The sequence below is a fragment of the Phallusia mammillata genome, chromosome 6 (genome assembly GCF_965637545.1).
Source record: "Phallusia mammillata chromosome 6, kaPhaMamm4.hap1.1, whole genome shotgun sequence".
Classification (NCBI taxonomy): domain Eukaryota; kingdom Metazoa; phylum Chordata; class Ascidiacea; order Phlebobranchia; family Ascidiidae; genus Phallusia; species Phallusia mammillata.
Window position 1 is genome coordinate 3,684,815 of NC_137257.1, and position 19,434 is coordinate 3,704,248.

At 36.9% G+C, this 19,434-nt stretch overlaps 1 protein-coding gene and 1 pseudogene across 1 annotated transcript; both read right to left on the minus strand.

Annotated features, from left to right (window-relative positions):
* Positions 1-104: 104 nt before the first annotated feature.
* On the minus strand, positions 105-10,975 carry LOC145234729 (uncharacterized). Its single transcript, XM_080099454.1, has 18 exons — positions 10,846-10,975; positions 10,302-10,427; positions 9,452-9,548; positions 8,944-9,124; positions 8,380-8,456; positions 8,214-8,323; positions 7,536-7,711; positions 6,812-7,013; positions 6,087-6,230; positions 5,442-5,583; positions 4,334-4,538; positions 3,538-3,709; positions 3,086-3,270; positions 2,360-2,559; positions 2,040-2,144; positions 1,556-1,693; positions 888-1,041; positions 105-361 (listed from the first exon to the last, which is right to left on the minus strand). Exons 1-18 carry the CDS (start codon positions 10,925-10,927, stop codon positions 209-211), a joined length of 2,649 nt encoding a protein of 882 aa, XP_079955580.1. The 5' UTR covers positions 10,928-10,975; the 3' UTR covers positions 105-208.
* A 6,812-nt stretch (positions 10,976-17,787) lies between these two features.
* Positions 17,788-19,008, minus strand: LOC145232712 (intelectin-1 pseudogene; annotated as a pseudogene).
* Positions 19,009-19,434: the final 426 nt, after the last annotated feature.

Below are 19,434 nucleotides of genomic sequence, written 5' to 3' on the forward strand. Positions count from 1 at the left end.
TTTGCAACATATAATATCGGTTTGTTTTTCGTACTACTGAAGAAGATATTTCTAACATTTTTCAGATCATTTTTTAAACTTGTTTTTATTCCTAAAACCGGAAGCAAATTAACAAACAACGTGGGAATGTTCAACAATAACTGAGGTATTTACAGAATCAACAATCATACATTCAATAAACAGTCATGGTTTAACAACAATTTGATGATTAAAACTCGGAGATTTTGTCAAACTCTCGTTTTTCCATATCATCCCCCATCAATGCTTTGTTGTAGTATGAAAAGTTGTCTTGCAATTTTGATTCGTCTTCCGTCGTTTTTTGAGTTTTTTCGGTTAATGTATCAAGTTCGTGGTCGTATTGCTGAAAGAACATTTGTTTCAACTTGTTTGTTTGAAGTATTTTTCAAATTTCAACTAAAAACTTATTAAACCGGTAGTATATATCATACAACCACGAATAAGAACTAGTCGGGCACTTGTGCGCATTGGTTAAAGGCGGCCATGAATTGATAAACAAATTGTCATCCAGATATTTGGCTCCGAAAAGGCCTTTTATTTTTAGAGCTATTAATGGTATTTATAACGCAGCCCAAGCATAGTACACTACCTGCTGCTAGACTTCTCAGTTAGAAACTATTGAAAAAATTGCAGTCGTTGAACAAGGTACCTGTGATACGACTGACAAACGGCTATGCGCCAAGGTGGTATACTTAAGCGAGCTACAAAAAACTCTAAAATATTATGTGGCAACCACGTGACAAGCGAAAACCATTTTTTTGTGGAGATGCAATCGAAAAACAAAAGAACAAGTTGGAGAATGATATGATGAAATTTATTGTTGCTATTCTACACACACTAATTTGATTATGCACCAGTGCGATTTGTACCTCTTTGTCGATGCCTTCCACCACTTTGACGATGTTGACGTAATCGACTGGCTTTTTGTCATTATCCGGACCATTACTCAGCAAAACAGCAAGATCGGAAAATGTGGGTCGTGACGAAGCTCTCCATTTCCAGCATTTGTTCATAATAGAGTACCTAGGAAGAAAATAGAAGATTACTTTTTGCCCAGATAAACGCACACATAAATTTCAATTCAAAACAAAGATGTCTCTGATTAATTATCTGACGGTCACTCTAAACCAGTGGTTCTCAACCTTTCGTGGACCGTGGCCCGCTAAAAGTAACTTTTGGACCTCGTGTCCCCCTTCAAGTAACTCTGTAGGACCTGTGGCCCCCTTAAAACTGGGGGGGGGGGGGGTATGCATGGGCCCTGGTTGAGAACCACTGCTCTTAACCAAATTTTTATTGTCAAAACAAATACAAGTTGAATAGTGCTGAAAACGAGTTGTTCATGCCGTGCTGCAACAAACAATTTAATCAAAAAGCAAGAAGCCCGTTTGTACGGATTTATGTGGACTTAAACCGATGAAACTTGTACGGTTACAAAAGTGATCTGTTTTGCAGTCAGGTTCGGTACTTCAAGCATATACCAACACATGACTCAGTTTAGTGCAACATTATACCTTATGCTTTAAATGCGCTTACTTACATTTTATCACCACAAGATACTGGCTGTTTCATACGATATCCGGCTTTGAGTCTGTCGTATAGCTCATCCGAACCAACTCCAGGGTGAGGCATGCAACCGAGAGTCACCATTTCATACATTAGATTGCCAAACGACCACCTAAAATTATAGAATAGATGTTTTTGTGCAAAAGGAGAAATGAAAACTACAAAAGTTGGTCATAAATTAACCTGTAATACAAATAACAAATAAAAACATAACTTCACCATATAATTACTATTGTCTATTCTTAAACACTATTGTTAAGGGAAGATATGAATGACCATACGCAGTCTTCGAGGTAAATTTGTTTTGACAAACGATTATGACAAGTCTTATGTAATTATGAATCACCAGAGATCTTTATTGTAATGGTATTCGAGTTTTTTTTTTTTGAAAGTATAAAAAAACATATGCAGTGTTGCACTTGAATTTGTAAACGTATAGATTATTTTTTATTACTTACACGTCACTCTTGCTTGTGATTGGATCTCTCCCTGACGTCATCCTCTCGGGACTAATCCATTTAAACGGAACGGTGCGTTCTGTTTGACCCCGAATGACCCCATACCTGAACATAATCGTATTGTATAATCTAACGTTTAAGGTGCAGAATTAGACAATTATTTTGACAAGAAAGCTTATCCTTTGTCACGTATTTACCAGTATTTACAAACGTTTCGGCAATTAGTGCCATCAGTAGCGCGCAATCCATCATTATTTAGCAAATTTTGTTTGATTTGAGTTCTTACGCTAGTTAAATTTTTGTTTTAAGAGCAATGTTACCTGTAAACGTCGTTCGCTAGACCAAAGTCGGAGATTTTGCAGACGAGATTTTCTCCAACCAGAATATTTCTAGCCGCAATATCTCCATGAATGATACGAGCCTTGGTGAGGTAGGCCATGCCTTGCGCTACCTGGCGGGACATCTCGTACACGGACATTTCCGTTAGGTGATACACTGGGTCGACCAGGCATTTCGTGGGCTGTGAAAAATGAAAAAAATTCTAATGCGCTCCAACTAACAATCTAAACTGGTTAAGTTTGGAAAATTATAGTATTTTGAATCATTTGTCTTACAAAAACAACGACATGGTTTTTAGTTTGTATTGCCCACAACAGTTTGGTCTATAATCACATTTGGCATTGTCATGTCGAACAGTAATACTCAATGAATATAAAGTTGTTGCCAGTCATATTTTATAAACTTTACTTCTTACTTAACCGGCAACTATAACCAAACCAACGAACGTTTCGACGTCTTATTCCGGGCGCCTCCTTCATTATGATAGTGTCGCACTACCCAACATATTCGTTGTTATAACACATCTTATGATATTACCCTGGTGAAGACGCCCTGAAAGAAACGTCGAAACGTCGAAACGTCGGATAAGTCAAATACAATTGCCGTTTATGCAAGAAGGAAAGTTTAGTAATACTTTTTAGGTCCCAAATATAGAAAAAAGGTAATTGAAAAAATTCACATGTAATATTGTTTAAAAAACATTGTACCTCTCTGGCATCCCACAAGAAATGTAAAAGATCCCCGTATTTGAGGAATTCTGTGATCAACAAAATCGGTACTTCCGTGGTCGAACACCCAACAACCTTTATCACATTTGGGTGTTCCCCTACGTTAAACATGAAACCGATTTCAGTGAGAAAATCTGAAATCTTCTCATCTTGATTCGCTCCCTCTGCAACGCAAAAATATATTTCAGGCTAACATTGAACATAAATCGTCTTTACCTACTTATAAATGACATGCAATGTTTTGTCAAAAATTGGTAAATTTTTCAGCTGTTTACCGATCCTTTTTGGCACTAGTGTAGTGTTTTTGAGTTTATATTTATATTCATTTTTATGTCTAGTATCAAAATTTATACAATACAAAGCAAAATTTGGTAAGTAACTTTTAAACACTTGTAGCATTCTGCTATTTGAAATCGTGACTCATTTCTTACCTTTTACAAATTTGACGGCAATGTCTATATCCTCGGTGACTTCCTCCCCTTTTGTAGGGGTGAGACAACCCTTGTAGACGACCCCGTAATTTCCCCGCCCCAGTATTTCACCCAGTTTGATCCTTTCCCGTGTAATCTCCCATTGCTCACCAAATGTGGGCAACCAAACATTCTGCAAATAAAGTGAAAAGATGAACAACATGAGATGGTTTTGTAGAATGATCCATGAGATGAAAAAAATCACAAAATAAAGAAATGAAAACTTACAAAAACTTATTAACTGAAAGGTTTAATCTATTGTAGCGCTGTTTATTTGCGCGAGTTCAAATATCGAATGACACAAGACAGAAAGGGCGAGACAAAACACGTTGCAAATAGAAAAAGGCACGTGACGTATTGTGCGGTTCGGTTACGCGTGACTGGTTAACGCAGTTGGGGAAAACACCCAGTTGTCGCCACACTATATTCTTTAACACCCAAATAATCCCAGACCAGGGCTGGAAATCGGGTCCATGTTTCGAGTCGGGTTTGAGTTTCAACAAAACGGGATTAATTCGGCCTTAAATTTACATTCCGCACCATTTTTGTTTCATTTTTAACAAAATCTGAGCCCGATTTTGGCTTGACTTTTTACCAAAAGGTTTGAGTCGGGTTTCAGACTTGTTCTATTGAGTTTGGACCCCAATATCAGACCACCTACTATGTGGATAAACAATTACATTTTGCTACCTGTAAAACGCCCACTAAAACAACTACATAGAATAGCTTGTATTTTACACAAACCATTGCCGCTTACGTCGTCTTTATTTTTGGACGGAATAGAATACTGAAGAGCTGAGTTTGCCACAAAGTTGCTCCATTTCCAATTTTCCTCTCGTAACTTTCGCGTTCGGATCATCCACGCAGCGCCGAGAAGTAAGATGAGCAGAAGGACTGTTACCGGCAAAGCGATACTTAATGCGTAAGTATTGATGGACGAACAGCCAGAACCATCCAAAAAGCTGTAAAAATTCGTATTTTAACTGTCCTCGGTTTTAAATAAAAAATCAGTTTATTTAGTTTCCTCCTAACTTGCAAAAAGATGTATTGTTTAATAAAAGCATTCGTTTTTTGATATTAGGTACTGTTCCTTACGGTCCAGTTTTATCCAACAGTTTTGAAAGACATTTAAAATCGTTACATTTGTTAACTAAAAGTTTTAAATTAAATGAGTACATTTCAGTTGAAATTTCTCCAGGCTACAACGAGAGATAAAAGTTTAACCTCGACAGTTAACGGAAACACATTAACGATTTTATGCCTTAATACGCTTTGATTATAAACCCATTAAACGGCTTTTTAACATCCACATAATTCTGACACTCAAACCACAAACGTCGTTTTGCTGGTCATGGTGAAAGTGCATGGGAAATTCCCTACTTGCCTCGAAAACCGCCGAGTCATTAATTAAAATCCTCTTAAGTGAGTTTGCCGAACTGCACATGACAGCTCACGCAGATTAAGATGTAAAACAACAGCTTAAGCGGTAAGCGGAAACTACTGGGTTACGTATGCCACATGTGTTTGATGATATTCGTTGTTCATATAAGGTCAAAATTTCAGTTAAAATTTTCTGTTTTTCAAATCAGAAAGGGTAAATGGTTTTATTTTATAAACTTGTGTTTAGTGAATTAACAATCTCGACAAATCATAATTAGATAACTAAATATATTTTTGGTGATACACCAAAAAAATACAGTTTGTACATTCTACCAGTTAAATTGTGTGGTACACATGATAGGAAAAGCGCAACTAAGATTAAAATTGAAGAAATGAAATGTGAAGTAATTTTGTAAGGTTTTTAGTGCAATATATTGCATTGTTCAATTATGCGGTTTAAACCAAAAAGATCATCCTGTTCTTACCCGTCTCCGAAATATCCATCCAGACAGGAGCAATTTGCGGTGAGAAGCGGCGCCGAGTTGTCATAACAACGTGCCTTAGGGTCACACGGGTTCGTGTCGTTGAGACAGTAATCGGTGTCAAAGCATCCCTCACCTGTGATTGCTGCAAAACAGAAAGTGTGAATCTAGTTGTAGCAGTTAAAATAAACACTCATTGGTTGCTTTCTACTTTATGAAAGTAACAATTTCTAGTTAGTTTGACACTGAACAAAAACATGTTCAATACAAGTGGTTCCCAAAGTTTTGGCCGCAAAGAATCATTTGACAAGTTCACTTTGCATTATGTGAAATGCGAACTGAGATTATGTGAACATTTTTTGAAAAAAGTTGTACATTTCCTAAAGCAAATTGGGTCTGGCATATCAAGAAGAAACGACCACAAGCCCAAACTTATTGTAGTTGTGGGATAGCTCTATCGCAGTGTAGCATTTTGAAACCATTTTGAAATCATTAAAATGCATTTGAAAATATAGGCTTGAAGAAAACAAAGGATTGCTACTACCATTCTACCGCCGATTTAAAGGTGAATTTATTAACCTATAGAAAACCATGAAAAAATATATATAATGAAGTTTCTTTTCTAGAAAATTCCTAAAAACTAATTACCTGTGAAGTTATTAACTCCATCTCCACTGTAACCTGAACTACAAGTACAAGTTGCATTTAAACTTATTCGTCCTTCTCCATCTTGAGCGGTGCAATTGGCCACTGGATCGCAGTACTGAAATTTCTCGTCACAAACATCAATGGCTGCAAAAAAATGCAAAGGGTTAACGTTTTACATTTAAATTTCAGTTTCAACCCAGTGCCCCAGTTAGTTGATAGCTGAGATATCATCTCGTAGCAACATTTTACAGATATGTTTCAAAAAAGCTAGAAAATGCTTTGCGTAATATTTAAGAGGAATGGTATAGTTTATTCAGATATACTGGCTGTAGTAAACAAAAGTATATGACATCTTAATTTTAGAACCCTTCTTTTAGGCCTATTCATGTTTTTGTTTAGAAAGCTCAGTTTAGTCGATTATTATTTGCCTTTATTCTGGTGGTTACCATATTATAGAATTGTCGTATTACCAACTAGTCGCATTCAGTGTTATTTACCCTGATAAAGACGACCTGTATAGGGCGTCGAAACGTCGAAATAAAATTACATTTACCAGAAGAGCTCTACAAACTTGTCGTATTACCAAGTTATTGCTAACAAAATTAGAATCGTCCTCGAACTATGAGAAAACATACGTCAATTTTCTACAACTAAGCATGTTAAGATTATTGTAAATGTCTGAAAGTTGTATTCCTTTGTTTCAATAAGTCCACAATTTCACATACCCGGCACTTGTACATCGACTTCCGTAAAACAATTTCCTGAGAATCTGCAAGGGTGAAACTGCCCGCTGTATTTGGACCAAATTCTAATCTTGTACGTTTCGGTCGGGACTACACCAACCAGTGTGACTTGAAAACGATGAGTTTGATTTATACAACTTTTTGTCTTTATCTCATCGGCACCAATCGGAACATATTTGTAATCCTGTAGTACAGAAATGAATGTTATAAGCAGATGTTATTAACGTTTTTTTGTCTGATGAGTCGTGTTCGTGTATGTTGTAAGTTACAGCATCAAACAATTGAAAAGTAATAGCTGCCTAATTGTTGTAGAGTACGACAAAATTTCTTTCTACTATAAAACATATTTTTTTGCCGACTATCAAACTAAGGCAATAAGATAGGAAAACTGAAGCTATCAGTACACTTAAAGCAGTCTGTGTTTTTGTTTTGCAATGTAACATAAATAATATCGATTTCTCCGATTTAATGGAATCCTCAGTTTTTATTCAAATTGAGTTAATTTTTCTATGATTATCTGTAACTTAAATCGTCTGTATTGAGCGAGCGTTGGTTCAGGACGATTTTAGTATCAGCACAATTTTATAAGGCAATAAGAACTATAATTTTTAACGTAGTCCCATATTGTTCATTTTAGATTGATATAACGAAGCATGGCACTAATGTATACATTTTAGTGCCAAAAATAACAATATATCGGTCTTACTTTAATACTTTTGATTCTGCTTTTCAGACCGTTTTCGGTAACGGAGAAATTGTATAATCCTTCATCCTCGGATGGCAGCATCCACGATATTGTCATGGAAACAAGATTATCTTTAAAATTTGGTTTTGGGTCTCCCAATTTTATGCTGTGGATTTTCCGGGATTTTAAACCAACTCCTGTCGAAAAAAGGTTTAAAATACGGTTTACACAAAAAGCAGTTTGTTATGATATTATTAGAGTAACGCATGCAGTATGAGCTGCTGGTATTTTGTCTATTTCACGATGTACAGTTTTTATTATTTGTAGATTTAAGCTTAATGCAAAAAACGCTTTGGAAAAATTCTTTGAAATACTAAACATAGGTTTGCTTATAATTCAATACGTCCCAAATTTGAGAACGCCATGGCTCAGATTATAAAGCGTTTTGAATATTACCACCGTATAGGCCAGTGTAACTATTACATTAACTTCGGTATTTTTAATACCATGTTTATATCGTATTATTGGACTTGTTTGATGAGTAAAATTAGTGTAAAAAATTAGTGATACAAAATCAACAAATTTCTACTAAACCCCTCTTAAATTCTTAAAAAATTATTTTGCACACATAAGTTTTCAGTAAAAATTTGCTCGAAAACTGATTTTTGAGGACATTTAAATTTAAAAAATTCCACTTACTGCAGCATAGTTCGTTAGACTCCAGAACGCCATATTGACTTGTGTTGAACAGTTCTTGACAAGAAACTTTACCGAATTGCACTTTGGTGTCATAAAATGCGCTGTCTTTTCTAATACAAACAACTGGATTAGTTATCAATATTATGTGATCCATAAACCTTGGTACCTGTAGTAGGGCACTATTGATGACTTGATTCCTGTCTTTTCTAGTGAGGTGATATCGAATTCGAGGTAGTGGACGCTCTAAGACAAAGAGTATTTTATCGTTAGGTTACGTCGAATGTTACGTATCGTTTTGTTTCTATCACAAATTCAGTACCAAGTGTTGTGACCACTAATTGAAGAAATGGTTCATTCTAGTCAACACACCTTAAATTATTTGGACAATTAGTTTTCAAGATGAACACCAAGATACGTGGGATAGCAAGTCCCATTCTAAAAACTTTTTTGTTTTCTCAACAAACCATCCATACCACAAACTGCTTTGTAATGAACCATTTGTGGTTAAATTAGTTCAATTAATCACCATATGCACGAACCAGTTATATAACCATAATTGCATCCCACTTCAAATAAACCAAATCATTAAATTAAACTAATAAAAAAACATTTTGGTAACAAGTAGATGTAGAAAAGATGTAGGAACCATTTCTTGTCAAATCAAATATAAATCAAATACCAACGTTACCACACAACCATACAACCATATTGTGCAACCATACGAACTTACTGCAGGAACTGTGAAGTAACCATCCTCTATCACATACACACTGCCTTTACAATATCTTCCGTTGTGGTACAACAGTGGACACTTGTTGCGACAAAGACACTCTGACGTCATCGGCTGACAAGATGACGTCACGTTGTCGCAGACGGTTCGGTTGTTGCTTTTCACCCAGAACTGTCCGTGTCTTGACGGAAGAACATAGAAAGGAACGATTTAAACATCTTACGTAACTAACAGAAGGGAAGATGTTAAAGTTTTGCAAACGGAACTGGAGGATATTAAAGGACGTAATTTTGTTTTGGTGTAAGTTCTTTACACAGGTCGCTGAAAAGTAACTTTCGTGGATAGCACATTAAAGGTTCGTGATAACAGTACAAAACCTAAATGGTAAGGTGTTTAGTTTGATTCATGCTAGAGTATCAATCCAAATCGTAAATGTAAGAGGGAAAACTTATTTCGAGCCTTTACAAAAATCTCTTTGACTTAATCTGATTCACGACGTTGCTTATACCTTGTACAAACGTTGTTTGGCAACAGTGATTTCGTAGAAAGAGAATAAACTTGCGTGTTGACGTTGAAAAACACGCCGTATCCGTCAGGCTCCACTCCTGTTGAGAAACAAAGAGGGAATAAAAATGTTTTTCTTGTCACGACGCCGGGAAAAGCCGCGATTGGCCAAAAATATCACGTGCCCCAGGCGTCACAATTCGAAGTATTGATTGAACACGTGTATGTTAAGTGAAAAGCTTTGTTTTGATTGCTGAATCATTTTTTGTTTTACTCTACATATAGGGTAATTAACATCAACGCTCGAAGCAGGTTTTGACCTCTTTGGTATGCTGAACCGTGATAGACGTTTTTTAGAGATATTTTATCCCAGGGCTGGGAAAATTATAACAGAAACGTTTGACGTGTGTCTAAAAAAATATCTATTCTCCGTTTAATACTCGACGAGAATTTAATACTCAAGAGTTTTGTCAATTTTACAAATATGAATAGACAAAAGTAATTTTTTGAACGGTGATAAACGGTGATTTAGATACTTTTTCATTCCAGGGTTTGGACAAATATGACTGGTCAGAAAAACTGACAAATATTAACATTTTAACATACTTTTTTTACAAAGGTATTTAATTTTTTCCCCTTTGGCATGGTGTAAAAACATTAGGTCTGAATCAAGCCAGGTTTTGTTCAAAGTGAAGTTTAAATCGGAACACGACAAGAAAATCATGCACTGGCTTGCGACTTTGGCATCAAACAATTTGCTCACCTTGACAAACAAAACTCTCAAACAAAGTGTTTTAAATTTTCAGGCTCATGTTGTGCCTACAGGGCAAAAAACGTGTTATCACATTCAGTACCTGTTTTGCTAACATTCCATTCCATGTGGGCTAGAATTCTCGCCTTCAGCGTGGTTTCGTTTACCGAGGCGGAAAACCAGGTCCGTGTCGTTACCTTTATGTCATCCAACAATCCCTCAGTTGTATCTGTAAGTAATTTAATATGTTTACTTACCGACCCCACATGGGATTTAACCACGAACATGCGAATAAAATATATAGATTATATTGTAAACCCAATTGTTTTCCCAGCTAAAAATTCAAACAAAAAGAATTTGCATGAACTGATAAGACACATTGGAACACTATATACGGATCTGTTCATAAATTTAATGGTAAAAATAACGGCCCATAAAGATGTAACAAGCAACATGCTTCATTATTTAAACGTCAGACACACGAATTTAAAAATAAGAAAATTCCAAAAACAGGTAAATTTTTCACAGCGGTTAGCATAAAGCCAAAAATATATTTACGGTTTTAATTCGTGTTACACAGTTGGGAGAAACTGCTTGCGGCCAAATTGCCGTTTTGCTGCAAATCGAGAAACAACAAATTAACTCACAGTTGTCGCAACGTCCCTGAGAAGAAACGCTCGTCATCCAACAAAGTGGCACAAGCACTTGGAACAACCCTCTCAAATCCATTGGTAAACCATTTACTAAACACTACAATATCTTATCTCAATACTACAATACCTTATCTAAAAGCAAAACGTTATAATCTTTAAAGGTTTTTTATCACTGAGGTGAAGTATAGAATCCTTAACTTCAGACTTATTAAAGATGATGACGTAACTTCAATGTGTGAGTGAACCAGAGAGCCGACCACTTCCATATTAGGGAAAGTACCTTCGCTGAGTTCATTTCGATATTTTTAGCGGTGACGTTTATTCTTTCTAAGTGGCTTGACTCCTGAGCCATATATTGTACCCTAGGTAAGCCTGTATTGTGTAACATCACTAAACTAAAAAAAACCTTATCAACAAATTTTTACCTCTTCCAGCAGTTTTTATTATAATAGGCAACGGTTCTGACTCAATCTTTTCGTAATCCTGAAGTTTTTATTTAATGGGTTCCGGCAAACTTTGAGGCCTGCATACTTTTTTTTTGCTTAACATGGCTAATCTCGAATTTCAACACTTCGCTTGTGCATTATTATCTGTTGCGGTAAAACCGTTGAGCGCCGCTAACTATAACTTACACGAATATGTGCGCCCACACCTCACTGCGGCGCCTGTTTTATCTGAAGCAAAGTGCGACAGCGTTCTTCAACGGAATTATGCCCCCGGGTCAGAAGTAATTGTACAATCCCCAGCTACGAAGAGCCTGACATCTGCGTTGAGGTAACGGAATTCCTTAGCCTCTCGGCGAATGCTATTAACCGCCTACACCTCTACCCACAGTTTGCAGATTAAAAGGCGAAACCTGCTTTTTGCTTTTTGCTGAAAGTCCAACACCTGTTTGACAGTTTGAGTCGTTTTTGTTTCAACCACTGTTAAACACAATTGCGCGCATTTTAAATGAAACCAGGGCAATAATTATAGCTTACTGCGAAGAAGGATTTGTTGTTACCTTTCAAAGTACATGGAGATGGCTAATTTTATGTCAATTATGGTTACAGCCTTCTTAAATATGTTGTTTACAGAAACTCGAAAATCTGCAAAATTTACAAATCAAGAAGCACACTACCAACACCTTGCAGTGTTTCAAAAACTACTGAAAAGGTAAAAATCAAGACAAGAAAGTAAAGCCGTATATCACATAAATATCAATTATCGAAAAACTATTTGTAAACAGACTAAGGCAAAAGTCAAAAACTCCACTTGAAACATTGTTTGAGATTTAAATTGGCAACTTGAAAAAGCAGTTATTTCTAAAGTCCAGTATTAAACGAAATCATAATCAAAACAGGTTAGTAGAGAAAACACGTTTGCAACATAGAAACTTAAATTAATCAAAAGAGAGAGAGATAAAACGTTGACGTCAATAACAGTAAAATGCTTGAAGGCAAAATATTTGGATAAACAAACTTTGGAAAGTCAGAAACGGAAAATTGAAACTAACGTTGCAAAATGTCAATGACATTTAACTGGTGTTATCGGGTCATGCAATCTCTTGAAATTACCTTTCGACCTACGGAGGCCGTTGAACGCGCACGCAGGGTATGTTTGCACGGAAACTTTCCGTAATTGGAGATTGCCGTCGTGTTTTCATGCCAATAAGTTGAACTTCGTGCGTGCCGTTCCTCACCTGATGTGACCACGTACGATAAATATTGCGGACAAAATGTTAACAAACAGACTGAGAACGGATTTCGTGAGGGTTTGTACAGTGCCACGTTTTTATCGCTGCGTAACTGACATGTTAGGTGGTTTGGTTTTTAGAACTCTAAAATCAAGATTTCCCACGTTTTGACTTAGCGTCACTTTCATACTTTCTTGTTATCTCAAGTTAAACCTGAATAACTGGTAATGAAGTCGTTATTGTTAAGTTTGCCAAGTGAACATAATAAGCAAAAACGTATTTTTAGAGATACATGTATGAGTTGTTTGAGCAAACAATCAAATCCAGATGAAACAAAAATTATATACCAAACCAAATATTTTTAACGACTATCTGATGTACTTTTGAGGAAGCATCGGTTGACAAATTAACGTTTGATTTGGCGGTTTCGTTATTCGACAGATTCGATTTGGATAAACCTAAACGACCACAACTTATAACTTATACAGTGTCATAATCCGTCTATGTGTTCTCGTACCAAACAACAAAAACGATTCAAATCCTTAATGAACTGACTTCGTACAATAAGCAAGTGTCTCTGCCTGAGAAACTGTGAATTGTACGATTATAGACAGTAAATCAATGAACACCTTGTTTACATGCATATTTGTGCAAAGAAATGCACAAGAATTAGTTTTTGAAGCAGGATCTGTTCATAAATGTATCAGAAATCGGAAAACGTCTGAAAAATAAAGCATATTGGTGTTACATTTCTTATTAGATTTAGTTATGCTTTAAAAAATATCTCACTGGCTTTGGTTTTGCAAAAGTTTGACAAATTTTTGTTTATGCCAATAAAAAAGTTTCAAGGAGAAATCAAGTAGATATTACCCGCCCTGCTAAAGGATTGAATTGATGCCAAACCGCGGGAGTTCTTAAGTTGCAGATTTGCAATAATCACGCAACCGAAGATTAATCATAAGAACCTGTTCCAGCCTGTTATTCGGAGGCACCGCCCTAGTTTAAGCGCAGGTTAAAAAGTGAAAATTGCAAATCTTTAGGCGTAATTATTCCCACGCCAGCTTCGAATGCGGTTTTAACGATGCGATTGATAAAAAAACAAAAATCTGATACGCCGAACGCAGAATGACGTCACTAGTCGCGGTAGTTGAACAGCTGCGGGGCATTGTGGTTAATATTCGATGGGAACTTGAATCATAAGGCCTAAACTTAGCCGGGCAAAACTATTTAGATATGTTATTATGCCATTGACCCGACTTCCGTTGTTTGTAATGGCCTGTTTGTGTCGATAGGCAATCACAATGACTTTGCAATGTGACTTAAACGCGGCGGCTGTATTGATTCGAGCCTTGACCGGCTATTACGATCTTACAAGCAGTAATTTTGAATTTCGTGATTGCAAATTTCGAGTTTTTAAAGCGTGTTTCCGTTGTCAGGACATTGCACTTTGTCGCTAAGAATTTTGTCAATTTAAAGTGTTAATTTACAGTTGATTAAAAATAAAATTGTTCGCCACGACGATGTAAGCAATTACCGATACGCTTGACAATCGCTTTTAACGACCAAATATACCAGAATATGTAACGTGATAACGTTGTCCTCAAACAAATTATGAAAAATTGCCGTCAAAACAGATTAGTTTTGTAGTTGAAAATCAATGAAGAAGTTTGGTGCGAGCAACAACAACATTTTTCAAATAAGTTAGTACTTAGTATAGGTTTAAAGCAAAAGTCAGATTTATTCGTTGTTTAAAGTGGTTGGACTGCGTTGCGACAAAAAAGGTCAAATCGAGTAGGCGTGATTTTACCATAAAGCCGTTAATCTGCTATGCTGTTTTTTCAACACATTTTCTAATGTGTTTTTTTTTCGATCACTAAAAAACAAGAGGTACTAAGATTTTTTTTCTACACATACACTTACATTTGATCATATAATTTGTTACATTTGATCATAATACGACGCGATTGATAAAAAAAACAAAATTCTGATACGCCTAACGCAGAATGACGTCACTAGTCTCGGTAGTTGAACAGCTGCAATGACTTTGCAATGTGACTTAAACGCGGCGGCTGTGTTGATTTAAGCCTTGACCGGCTATTACGATCTTACAAGCAGTAATTTTGAATTTCGTGATTGCAAATTTCGAGTTTTTAAAGCGTGTTTCCGTTGTCAGGACATTGCACTTTGTCGCTAAGAATTTTGTCAATTTAAAGTGTTAATTTACGGTTGATTAAAAAATAAAATTGTTCGCCACGACGATGTAAGCAATTACCGATACGCTTGACAATTGCTTTTAACGACCAAATATACCAGAATATGTATCGTAATAATGTTGTTCTCAAACAAATTATGAAAAATTGCCGTCAAAACAGATCAGTTTTGTAGTTGAAAATCAATGAAGAAGTTTGGTGCGAGCAACAACAACATTTTTCAAATAAGTTAGTACTTAGTATAGGTTTAAAGCAAAAGTCAGATTTATTCGTTGTTTGAAGTGGTTGGACCGTGTTGCGAGAAAAAATGTCGAATCGAGTAGGCGTGATTTTACCATAAAGCCGTTAATCTGCTATGCGGTTTTTTCAACACATTTTCTAACGTTTTTTTTTTCGATCACTAAAAAACAAGAGGTACTAAGATTTTTTTTCTACACATACACTTACATTTGATTATATAATTTGTTGAGGCAAAATGGAAAAAAAAACAACTATTTCTTTTTTAAACCTGATTTGCTGAAAGGATTTGCGATGTTTGTGTAACATGCTTTAAATATAAAGACACATTGTTTTGGCACAATTTAAAAAGCGTTTTCTTAGATTTACTCAGTGCATTTTCTCAGATGACAACTTTTTACATATAAGATTCTCAGAATCTTTATTTAGCTTTATCAACACGACATTTCAACGATTCTTGTTCACGGCACAAAAACAAACTGTTTACCCCAAAACACTTTTACTGTCCATACGTGACATGGCCTCATTCACGTTCCGATGGACGACAGCTTTGTGAACCTTCTTCTTCAATCAACCCTGTGACCGTGTTTATTGTTTCAAGTCATAGTAATCACGTTGTCCGTGACCTGAAATGGACTCTTTTTTAACATTTTCCTAAGAGTCGAAGGACTTTGACAGGACCTAAAATGCCTCTGATTCATTTTGTCACGAACCATAGGCACGAACTTAATAATTTCGTGGCCTCAGATCTATGATAACTACTGCTGCTGATTAAAGAGACCGGGTCTGTCGAATTCCGAGCGTCAGTTTTTACCCGAATCGTGATTAAAATGCAATCAGTGATCCACGTGTATGACCTGAACTTAGATTTTTGCACGAAGACATGGAATAAGGCCATGAAAGTATGCAAGTGAACTTGTTACCTGGCCTTATCATGTTTGAGATATATATGCAAATTTGGTTTTTGGTAGAAGCGTGCTCGTTATGTTATCAGTTATTATTTTCTTCCTGGAACGTATTCCAGCTTATGCAACGCGGATACACCACTTAAATTCTTAATACCCCGCTTAAGAAGGTGACCATGTACAACTGCACCACTGACGCCACCTGGTGGCAAAGTACATGTGGCCTCTGGATAAATCTATATTTGCAAACTTGCAAACTTTTTAATAACAGTATACGCCAGGCCCATTGAAGGCGCCATACCGAATCAGGCGGTCACCAAGCAGTTTGAGTGCCGTGATCGCTGATCTGTATAGACGCTTCAGGGCTGATCCCAGTTATGAATTTATGCTCATCTTTAACTTGCCAACTTTTAAAACACAGCTAATTTATTGTAATTTCATTCGGTGTTTGTATTATTATGTTTCTGATTAGAGTAAACCTTTTTTGTTACTGTATTTAACCGAAAATTAACCACCCAAATCACAAGAAACTAACACCACAATTTTCATCGATAAAAAATCAACATAGCGCCGTGGACCAAGGTCGAATCTACGCTAACATCATAATGAGTTCCAACCCCGCTTGAGGCATAACCGGCAAAATCGCCACAGTAATTATCCAATCCATTCCTCCCAGTTGATCCAATACACGCATACGCAGAGTAACCGAGTGAATACGGATTCATGCGAACACCAGGACACATCGCGAAGACATCTTTGAACTGGTTCGGTGCCCGAAACTAGAAAAATGATAACACCTATTAAATACAGTATATGATAAAGAAAGTCATTTTCCGGGTATAGGGCGTCTACAGAATTTTTTTCAACACATTTTGGCGACTTGCGGAAGGTCTTAGATTAGGGGTGGGCAACCTGCGGCCCTTCATTAAAGGTTGTGCGGTCCGCAGAGACGCTTGGATTTCAAAAGTAACTGCAAACGAGTCCAATTATTACATATTTTTGAGCTGATTAATGCGCCTAATGCTAGTTTTCTGCGATCTGGCAAAATGTGTCTAGAATCAAATACGAATTATACTTGTAGTTAAGCATATTTGGTAAGAAACGAGGCAAAATCACTTTGTGTTATGCACATGTGCGGCCCGCGATCCAATTTTGACATTTATAATTTGCCCTACAGTACCAAAGGTTACCCACCCCTGTCTTAGATGTTTGCGACACTAGTGGTAGAATCGTTCGACCGTTTGCATCTGGTGTAAACAAATTTATAGACAAATTGCGGAGCGAAAGGTCGAAAATCCTAAACTTCAGATATTTTGCAAAAATTCTCTTTTTTAGTTAAGTTTGATAATTCGCAGCTTTTGAGCTTAAGATGAACATCATTTTTTCACTGGGTTCAGCCCTGATACGGTCATACAGACCAGCGATCACGGCACACTCATTTCTAAAACATAGTACACCAGGCCTACTGAATGCGTAAAACCGAATCAGCCGGTCACCAACCATTCCCATGTGGCAAGGCGTAGGCTGGAAAAATCTAGCCTGCGGTAGGAGATGGCATGGGCAGCATTCGAGGCAGGCAGCGGTGCTTGTGATTCGAGTTTCGAGCCTGCGTAGCTCAGTAGGTAGAGCGCGAGTCCTGAAAAGGCTCCCCTAGTGGGTTCGAATCCCACCGCAGCTAAATTTTACTAGCCCACGCCTTGCCATGTGGGATGCTTGGTGATCGGCATGATTCGGTATAATGCCTTCAATGGGCCTGGCGTACTATGCTTTTGTGCCTAATTCGTTTCGTTATTTTTTTGGTTAATTGTTTTTGGGGTTTGCTGGGCCTGGTATAAGACCTAACTTCGAGTTCTTTTACAACAGTGTTCAATACATAATATTGCACATGTGTAGTATACGATGTTTTACTCTATATGATTAAATCTCCTGCCTGTATGTATCCTGGTTCAATCTGATCCAGCACAAATGGTGCCTGGTGACTCATTACTTCCTCATCCGACCCTTTATCGTATACAACTGGCATTGCTGGTCCAGCGTCCTTTGGAAATTCGTAACAACCTGACACCAGCGGGTAACGCTCGAAAAGAGAAAACAGGTTTCCACCTTCCTTGGCTAAATCACCACTGTTAGTTCGGTACCTAAGGAAATATCATTTTGTTTATTTTCACATCTTAAAATAACTACGGCATAAAATTATTCATTACAGGTTTTGTCGTGTGACATCTTGTCTATCTTATCAAATAGTGATTTTGAGCTCATCGAATCACCTTATTTGTTGCCACTAGTTTAAAGTTTTGTGTAAGGCCGAGTTTACCAAACGACAAAAGATACAAAAGTAATAATCAAAACGAATCCTTTGTACGCGTTTTTTGCCACCAGTTTTAAACTTTAAGGAAGCCGAGTTTATCTCCAAGATTAATTGTTGTAAACGCATCAATACCTTAGGAAAGCTTCCTGCCTCCAGTCGCGTAGAGGAGTTTTATTAGGAACGTGCCAAACCATAATATCTTGTGCTGAAATGTCGAAGTAACCCAGGTTCTTGAAGTCATCACTGGTCGCTGAAACAGCACTCCCGAAAATATTGTAATTTTCCCAGTTTTCGTCTCCCTTAGGTCGAGTATTAGTTACCCCCTGTTCGCCAGACCAGCGGTCTCCACTTGTGCAGTAGCCAGTGGACTCTATGTTGTTTTCATGAATTGACGCAACCAATGTCCATCCACCGCCATTGGTCAACATGTCGCAGTAGGTCTGGTAATGTTGGCCGTTTGAATCCTCAAAGGTGTAAATACCGCTTGGTTGAAGATTGTTTGACGAAGTGCGCAGTTCCTCACAAGAAGTGTATAGCGCATCTAGAAAGTCAAATGTGCGACCAAGTTATTTACTGACAGAAGAATGGTGGGCACATATCTAGCACCGGATTGGAAACGTTTACTATCTTTTGCGTAAAATTTAAACAACAAATGACTTCGTTGTATGCTGCTTAACTCTAATTTTGTTCGTAGTGAAATCAAAGGTTTAGCTTAGGTTAAAAAAGTTTTTGAAGTAAAAAATCATGTAGAAGCTATTCATACATACCAATTTCTATTCCGGAAAGAAATAGAAAAACAGCGACGAACACCAAATTCTTCATTTCTTTCTTGTTATAGTTTCAATGTTTTCTGCTCCAAATTTCAACTCACCCACTTCTAGTGTGTGTTATGGAAACACTGCTGAAAACCTGCTATGTCATCTTGTCTTGATAAGACAGTTTACTATGGACAGCAGGAGAACAGGTATTTTTGTTCCCACGTTTGTTTTGTGCGTTGTTTACAGGGTATATGTGTGTGGCAATACTTCAATACAAATGCTGTTACACTAGCATGTGAAAACCATAAAGTACATAATGTTAACATGAAGTTTTTTTACAACTAAAAGTATGATGTAAAAGCATGAAGCTAATAAATGATTCGGTGTAGATAGTGCACACTGTTTCGATTTATTGGGTTTCCTTCAAACCAATCTCAGCAAATGCGACCGATCTCTTGTCACCAGTTGCACTAATGAGACCTTATATAGG

What these genes read in the sequence shown, in the direction of transcription:
- LOC145234729 (XM_080099454.1), bottom strand. Translation starts at nt 10,927, where the DNA reads ATGGATTTGAGAGGGTTGTTCCAAGTGCTTGTGCCACTTTGTTGGATG. An exon ending in TCAGGGACGTTGCGACAACT is followed by an intron (nt 10,428 to 10,845) that starts GTGAGTTAATTT and finishes AATTACTTACAG; the next exon opens with ATACAACTGAGGGATTGTTG. An exon ending in AGTCGATGTACAAGTGCCGG is followed by an intron (nt 6,231 to 6,811) that starts GTATGTGAAATT and finishes ATTTTTTTGCAG; the next exon opens with CCATTGATGTTTGTGACGAG.